The sequence below is a fragment of the Perna viridis genome, chromosome 7 (assembly GCF_037379345.1).
Source record: "Perna viridis isolate PV_CMFRI_1.1 ecotype Kerala chromosome 7, ASM3737934v1, whole genome shotgun sequence".
NCBI classification, from domain to species: domain Eukaryota; kingdom Metazoa; phylum Mollusca; class Bivalvia; order Mytilida; family Mytilidae; genus Perna; species Perna viridis.
The window spans coordinates 1191965-1200636 of record NC_142451.1 but is presented as its reverse complement, the minus strand read 5'-3'; the positions used below and the strand labels follow the sequence as shown (position 1 = coordinate 1200636).

At 35.3% G+C, this 8672-nt stretch overlaps 1 protein-coding gene across 1 annotated transcript; it reads right to left on the bottom strand.

Annotated features, from left to right (window-relative positions):
* Positions 1–8141: 8141 nt before the first annotated feature.
* Positions 8142–8672, bottom strand: LOC148610886 (uncharacterized). Its single transcript, XM_088595197.1, has one exon. The coding sequence runs from the start codon at positions 8670–8672 to the stop codon at positions 8142–8144; it is 531 nt and encodes a 176-aa protein (XP_088451323.1).

The window sequence follows — 8672 nt, the reverse complement described above, 5'->3', positions numbered from 1 at the left end:
TTTGTATTTTTTGCTACTTTTTATACCTCGTCGAGGCAACAATCATTTTTAGCTCAGCTGTCCGAAGACCATGTGAGCTATTGCCATCACTTGGCGTCCGTCGCCGTCCGTCGTCGTTAACAATTATACAAAACTCTTCTCCTCTGAAACTGCTTAGTCAATTAGAACCAAACTTGGTATGAATGTTTCATGTGGTATCCTACATGGAACTGAAACGGGGATTTTTGTTTCGGGGAAAACATGGCCGCCGTTACTAATAATAGAACATAGGGGTCATACCGTATTTTTTCGCATAGATCTCCATAACCGTTAGATTTAGCCACATTTTGTCAGGCTAAAAGTATTTTGCATCTATCTGTGGTCAAATTTTCGTTGTAATCTGTTAAGCCATGATGGAGTTATTGCCATTTTTCCGTATTTTTTTTTGCTATTTTTAATGTATAAATTATTTTTTTTCAAAATTTTCTCCTCTGACACTACTTGACCAACTGCAACCAAACTTGGTATAAATGTTCCTTGTGGTGTCTTCCATAAAACTGATGTAGGGAGTTTTGATTTGTTGAAAAACATGACCGCCGTTACTAAAAATAGAACATAGGGGTCAGACAATCGTTTTTTTTTTTTGCATATATCTATAAAACCGTTAGGTTTTGCCAAATTCTTTTCATTGCTGAAATGATCCTTATTATAAGGCTTACTAAAGTCTCCAGGGAGAAAAAGTTGTCAGACGTTTCCTTGTAAGAGTTATTGCACTTGAAAGGTGAAAAATGATTATTTTTTTTTACAGATTTTAGCCAATATCTTGAAAATTATGATAGAATAAAACTTTGAATTGTAGAAATGATCCTTATGATACGACCTACAAATGTTTGTGGGGTTCAAACTTTTTGGATGAACTCTTGTTACATTTTTTGCCCTTGAAAACAAAAAAAAAATATTGTTTTAGCAGTTTTCAGCCAATATCTTGAAAACTATAATAGATAGAATGAAACTTTCAATTGATATAAGAATCCTTCTGATAAGTCCTACCAAAGTGTTCATTGAGTGAAAACTGTTGGACAGCTCCTTTTTAGAGTTGTTGTCCTTGAAAAAAATTTTTTTTTTAAAATAACTAGGTGAGCTATTTGGGGTCCTTGGAGCATTTTGTTTACGTTTTTTATACTTCTAACTTCTTTTTTTTCTGCCATACGAAGTAAATTCACATACTTATGTATCCATATGCTGCCAAATGTCTCAGCTTTACAATGATACCAAGAAAGTTGCGGTAACACTTGGGTTTTGTATCAAAATGAATACAATGGAACTCTGTCTCATAGAAATCGCTTAAGTTGACATATTTCAATGTCAAAACCCCTAGAATATTTATTCTTCAGTAAAAATGGCTTACTAGTATTTGTTATTTATGTTCGGGATATTCACAACTGATACTTCTTGGATTCTGTTGGTGACTTGTGGCGATTGTCGTAGTCAGAATTTATATAACAAGAAAAAAAAAATAATAAAAATAAACAATTCAAAAATGGGAATTTCAATTTTACCGTAAAAAGTCGCATAACTTCGACTCTACAAGATATTACTCGACTAAAAAGTCTCAAGTTTCGATAGAAATTAAATTTCCTGAATTAATAAACCACCATTAACTGATTTTCAAGAAAGATTTTTTTTTAATGTTTAAAAATTTAGCCCCTTCCCCGAGAAAACTGGTCTCGGTATCAAACGTATTTCTCATTCACAGCATACCGACACTGTGAAACTCATATTTTAGGCATTCATAATTTAAAAGATAATTATTTACCCAAAATATCTGAACAATTCAGGCGCGTGATTTTTTTATAGAGTTACAATTACTATAAAATCGTAAAAAGTGGAATTTACAGAATTTCGGAATTTCTTCTATGTCACCCGTTATTAACTTTTTTTCAGAATACCGTAGTTTAAATAAGCTTTTGTGTGATACAGCAGATTTGTATATTGCCAAACTTTCAAATTGTCCAGGTAATTAATATTTGAACTTTTCCAAGTAAAGTTCGTGCAAAAATTACCACCCCCACCCATGAAAAAAATACCTAAAAAAGAACCAAAATGTTAATTTTTAACATATAAACGGCGTACACTGGGCATGTTGCGGGCGATTGCTTTCATTATCGATGCATCCAACGTATTTGCTAATTTCAGGAGCGTAGGCGACAATAATGTGTTTTTTCATAAAAAGGGAAAATTCCGGAATTTCATTTTTCTTCCATTTCACCGTTAATTGGCGTATTTTTTTTCAAATACCGTAATTCAAAAGAGCTTTTGTATATTAAAATACAACTATACACTGTAGTAGCTTTGTAATGAGCCCAATATATATAAGTACTTGAACTTTTCCAAGTCAAGTCAGTGCAAAAATTGCCCCTACCCATGATAAAAAATATCTTAATACGGCCCATCTCCTATTGTATCTCCAAAGGCATGTTTGAAGTACGGTACTTAAAAAAATTGCACACAACAGGTTTTAAAATGAAAGAAAATATGAAATTAAAAAAAAAATCCCCTCTTTACTATGAAAAACACAATATTTGCACATTGAAACTGGAAACAAAACGCCTCTGAAATGAGTAGAAATGTTGAATACGTCGATAATTAAAACACTAGTACCCATCATGTCTTTTTATCATCGATATTATGCTAAATAAAACATTTTGGTTCATGTTGAGGTAATTTTTTCATGGGTAGGGGGTACTAACTTGACTTGGAAAAATTCAAATATTTATAACTTGGGCTCACAAGAATGCTACTAAACTATAAAGTAGTATTTATTTACAAAAGCTTTTTTGAAGTACGGTATTTTAAAAAATATGCCAATTAAAAGTGAAATGGAAGAAAAGTGAAATTCCGAAAATTCCTCTTTTTACGAAAACACATTATTGTCGCCTTGAAACTAAAATAATACGCTCATAAAATGAGCAGTAATGTTGGATATATCAATGATGAAAACAATAGCGCCAAGCATGCCTATTGCACACCGTTAATAAACTTAAAACTAACATTTTGGTTCTTGTTGAGGTATTTTTGTTCATGGGTAGGGGTAATAATTTCTTACCTTATTTGACTTGGAAAAGTTAAATTATTAATTACTTTGGCTCATTTGAAAGCTTAGGCACTATATACGTGCACTGTATCACACAAACACTTGTTTAAACTACAGTATTCTGTAGAAAGATAATAACGGGTGATAAAGAAATTCTGTAAATTCCCCTTTTCTTGATTTTATAGTAAATGCAATCCTATAAAGAAATTCAAACGCCTGAATTGATCAGATATGTTGAGTAAATCATTATCGTAATTATGAATGCCTAAAATGTGAGTTTCACAGTGTCGGTATGCTGTGAATGAGAATTATGTTTGATACTGAGACCAGTTTTCTAGGGGTAGGGGTAATATTTTTAACATTTTTAAAAATTCTTTCTTAAAAATTAGTTGTAGTGGTTTAAATTAATGTAGAAAATTAAATTTAGTCACGCAATAACTTGTAGAGTCGAATTTATGTAAATTTTCGCGGGAGTCGAAATTCCCATGTTTTTGGAATTAAAAAAAAATATATTCTGACTACGAAAATCGCCATAAGTCATCAATAGAGTCCCAGGTGTATCAATTCTGATAATATTGAACGTAAATAACAAATAAGCTATTTTTTACTATAGAATAAATACTCTGGGGTGTCTGGATAGACTACCCAAGTGTATTTCGTTCAGCATTTTTCTAATCGGCGTTTTTCACACGATCAAAGAGTTCCGGGGTCACACGTCATCATGAAATTTTTGTCCACATCACGTAAAGAAGAAACCACATCACGTAAAGAAGAAATCACTGCACGTAAAGAAAAGAAAATGCGCATAAAGTATTTAGAGATCGACATAACGTAAAGATGAAACGACCTCACGTTATAAGAAAACCACTGCACGTAAAGATAAATCTACATAACGTAAATATATGTTGACATAACGTAATCATAAAACGACATAACGTGAAGACAAAACGACATACTGTAAAGATGTTCCTATATAACGTAAATACAAAATGACCACATGTAATTATAAAACCACAGCAAGTAATATAAAATTGACAATACATAAACAAATGTGTATCACATCAGACAGTTTAGGCGTTCCATAGGAGGAGTTGACTTGAACGATATGATGACAAGTTTTTATGGAGATAATGGAAAGAGTGTAAAGATGTGGAAAAAAGTTGTTTTTAATCTATTGCAACGTTTTCTCATAAACTTGTATATTCTTCATACCAAAAACACAACCGATACCCCTGTGACGTCAAGACTTCGATTCACCGAAAGTGTGATAGAAAGTTTATCGGAGGAACGTCTACAGCATCAAGGGAAAGTCGATCGAAATGTTCGTAGATTAAAACCAAATTTAGCCAGAGCAACCAAACCGAAGGAATGTATTGTGTGTTCAGACAGGAAACGAGATACACGCAAGAGAACAATTTACATTTGCTCACAATGTAGACATGGAGTGCACCCTTTATGTGCCAAAAACATAAATGCTATGGTTCCGAGCAATAAACAATCACTTGGGAAAATAATATGTTTTAAAACTTTTTGTAATTTGTAGTTGAATTAATTTGAAAATATAATTGTATATGTTCCAAACGCTTCGTTTTAGGTATCTGTGTAAGCGGAAACCAGAAAATTATCCAAGTTTACATAAAGGCGCGTTGCCGCTAACATGCTTTAAAAAACTAAGGTTTTTTTGTAGGTAGACATTTTTTTTTACTTTTTCGAAAGTGTTTGACGAAAAATTACCAAAAGCTTTAGGGTAGATACAAAAGTGGTCGGTAGTAACAATGGTATTCTTTTAGGCCTCATGTACAGTCTACGATATACACAGCAAGTGAAAATGACAAAATAAAAACGTTACAATTAAAAGTGAACTAGTTTTGACGTAAGTAAATACTAACAAAATAAAGCTGGGTACAGTATTAGCGAAACCGGATCACACTGTTTACAGAGCAATATGATCTTACGTGGAAAAGCATGCAAAACGTAATACACGCGGCGCATTTTTAAATGTTCCCTTTCATAAATCTGTTCATCTTTCATAAATGTATCTTTCCTAAACAATTTTTTTTTTCTGAAGTTGGATAGCATTCATTTGATCTCGACATGTTCGTTAATTTTCGATAAAAAGCGAGGATCGAATGAGAAGTAAAATTCCACCAAAAAAAGTATTTATTGAAAGCATGCATTAGTGTCGTACATTTTCTTAGATATTCTATTGAATTCAAGATAAATCTAACCTTTTGCTCTTAGAATGCTTACAGCAAACTGTCCGTAACCGGATTTAAATTGAAGATCGAGTGAATACCCAATTTTGCCAGATTAGTGGAGACACGGTAGGTGTATACAAGTTGAAACAAGTACTATCTTTAATAATAAAAAAGATAGCCGACGCAGTAAAATTTTACTCTTTTTACTTCTAAGTGTCTACATTTCTTTCAAGAAAATAACACATTGCATGTAATTCAAATTTTCGACACAGTTTTTTTGAACACCGCCGCAGTATTTGGCCAATCGGGAAACAGAATTGCGATCGGGTGACCTGCGTTTCCATAGAAGAGCGTCCTTAAGGTCAAAGGGTAAAAGGGGAAACTATACCGACTGCGTCGTAAAAACAAGCGGGCACGGACTACATCTACGAATTCGGCGACGTATTGTAACGTTATTTTCTTTGTTAACGTCATAAAATACCCGATTGAAAACTTTTTAAAAACAACTCGGCCTGGCAGTGAAAGGTAGTGTATTCCAAAATATGCCATGGCAGTAAAAGGGTTAATAGCGTTGTAGAGAATTGTTTGATATAAAGTGTTCTATATGCTATTGGTCCTTACTTTGTAATGTATACTCCTTTTTATATACAATTTTTTGTTGGGATAAAAAATAGTATGGTCAAATAAACGGTTTAAATAGTATAGTAATGAAGAAAAAACTGATTGTTTTTTTAGTTTGAACATGCAGGGGTTCTTCTTCTTGTCGTTCGCCGTTACACTTGAGTGCCAGCCTCCTCAACAAATCTGGCCGTCTTCTGTAGGTTTTCCACAGGTCCATACAGTTTCTCTGTAATAGGGGTTGGTTTATCCCATATCTTCTCTCTCTCTGCCTGGTTCAACTTGCACGTCTGCAGAAGGTGTTCTGTATTCTGCTCTGCTTCTCCACAGGGACACATTGGTGATGGTATGACCTTCAAATCTCTGTACAGATGTTGGTTGAGTCTGATGTGTCCTGTCCTGAGCCTGAAGATTGTAGTTTGCTCAATTTTTTGTTGTTGATGGTAGCTATCTTGCTTCTGAGGGGTATTGTGTAGAAACTTGATGATGGTCTTCATCTCTGTGTAGCAGACAGGATTTTCCTCTTGCTGATGTTGAGCGCCTTCCTTTGCTAGCTTATCTGCTTTTTCATTTCCATTGATTCCACAATGTGAAGGTATTTACTGTATGGCAGTTTTAAGGCTCTTGATGGAATAAATAGCTCTTTCAAGTTGAGGTAGTTTGTTGTTGGTCAGTGCTTGTATTACGGAGAGGGCATCTGTTAGGAATACTACTTGCATATTTTCTGCACTTTCCTTGATGTACTTTGCCGCATGGGTGAGTGCTTCTTCTTCTTCAGCCTTGTAGTTGGAGCAATGTAATCCTGTTGGTATTGCCATTGACTGTTGTACTCCATTTGTGTATTCCATGTAGATACCGGCCCCTCCCTTTGTTGTCGCATTTGTGGCTGAACTCTTGTCCACAATTCTGATGGATAATCTTCTTCCAACATGCTCATTGTTACGGTTTTTCTGACGATGTTTGATTGTTCATCTTTGGCACTGAGTAACGGAACTGTTGTCTGAATGGTTACATTGTCCTCCTTTTCTGCATATAGTTTGTCATTCATTTTAAAATCTATAGGTTTGACATGCTTAGGTAGATGTTCTTGGTGTTTTCCTTGCAATGCTCTTGTTTCTAGAGTGAAGCTGGGTCTTTTGAGTCGGCCTGATGATAGTTGTTTCAGTCTCTCATTCATGGGGTAGTTTGGTAAGCATTGATATTTGGTGGCCTGTATCATAGCTTTACATTCTCTTCTCTTACTTAATGGTTGTATGTTTGTAATTTCCTCCATACTAGCAATAGGTGTTGATTTCATGGCTCCTGTGATGATGCGGAGTGCCTGATTCTGGACTTTATCTAGAGTCTGATGGTGAGACTTAGCTGCTCTCATCCAAGCACTAGAGCCATATTCTAGATGTGGGCGTACATTTCCTTCGTAGACAGATTTCAAAACTTTCTCATTAGCACCCAGTTTGTACCAGCAAGTTTTCTCATGATGTTTAGTTTTCGTCTGGCTTTGGCTTCTGCTATCATTATATGCTGTTTCCATGTAAGTCTTTTATCGAAGGTTACACCAAGGTATGTTTGCTGTTCTTCCATTGTGATATCGATTTCATCCATGGTCAGTTTGACAGATTGGGTTTTAGGTGAGAGTGTAAAGAGGGTTGCTGTTGTTTTCTCTCTATTGATGGTAACACACCACTCATTGGCCCATTTGACTACCATATCTAATGCTGTTTGTATACTGTACCTTGCAGTAGTTACATACTCTTCAGAGCAGCAGAGGACAAGATCATCTGCGTAGAGTGCTGATTGTACACCATTTGGTAGCTCTGGAACTAGATCATTCATATAGAGTATGAAGAGAGTTGGTGGCAATACTCCTCCCTATGGTACACCCTGTTTTAGAAGTATTTTTCGGCCATGCTTCCCATCTACGAGTACCCTTGCCCTTCTATTGTACAGATATGAGTTGGTCCATTTGTACATTCTTCCACTTACTCCAAATGTAAGAAGTTTCACAAGAAGGCCATCTTTCCAAACTTTGTCAAATGATCCCTTAAGATCTACAAAGACTGCTAGCGTTACTTTCTTTGATTGAAATGCATCCTCGGCTACTTGAGATAAATGTGTTGTCTGATCTTCTGTGCTCTTGTACTGTCTAAAACCAGCTTGTTCATGACCAAGAATGTTCTCCGATTCCAAGTATGTCTGTAGGCGCTTGTTGATTGTACGCTTCATTATTTTTTTTGCAGCAACTGCTTGTTAGGCTAATTGGGTGGTAGCTTGAGGCTTTCGACTTGTTTTCCCCTCTTCAGTATTGGCATCATTATGGCTTCTTTCCGACATTGAGGGATTTGACCTTGTCTCCAGCTCAGGTTGAGAATTTCTAGCAAAGTTGTTAATGCTAAGGTGCCAAGGTGTTGAAGCATTTCATTGGTGATGTTATCTGGACCTAGTGCCTTTTTCATTTTCATTTTTCTGATGGCTGCCTTCATCTCAAACATGGTGATATCTCTCTGCATAACTTCATGTGTTGGCACCTTTGATCTTTCTCTCAATTGAGTTCTTACTTCTTTTTTCCGTGATGGTGGTATATCAGTGTTGCTTTCTTTCTCATAGCCTTTGGCAAATTCATTTGCTGCCCCTTTCCCTATGGTTGTTTCTCCTTCAACTTCTAGCGTGATCTTTTCACCGTTGCTTTCCTCATCACTCAGTGCTTTTGTCAAGTTCCAAAGCTTTTTGTATCTTTTTCCATATCCATAGATGATGTTTTCTCTCTCCACCCTTTCCTTTGACAT

Excerpts from the sequence above, each read along its gene's own strand:
- LOC148610886 (XM_088595197.1), bottom strand. The coding sequence starts at position 8,672 with ATGTCAAAGGAAAGGGTGGAGAGAGAAAACATCATCTATGGATATGGA.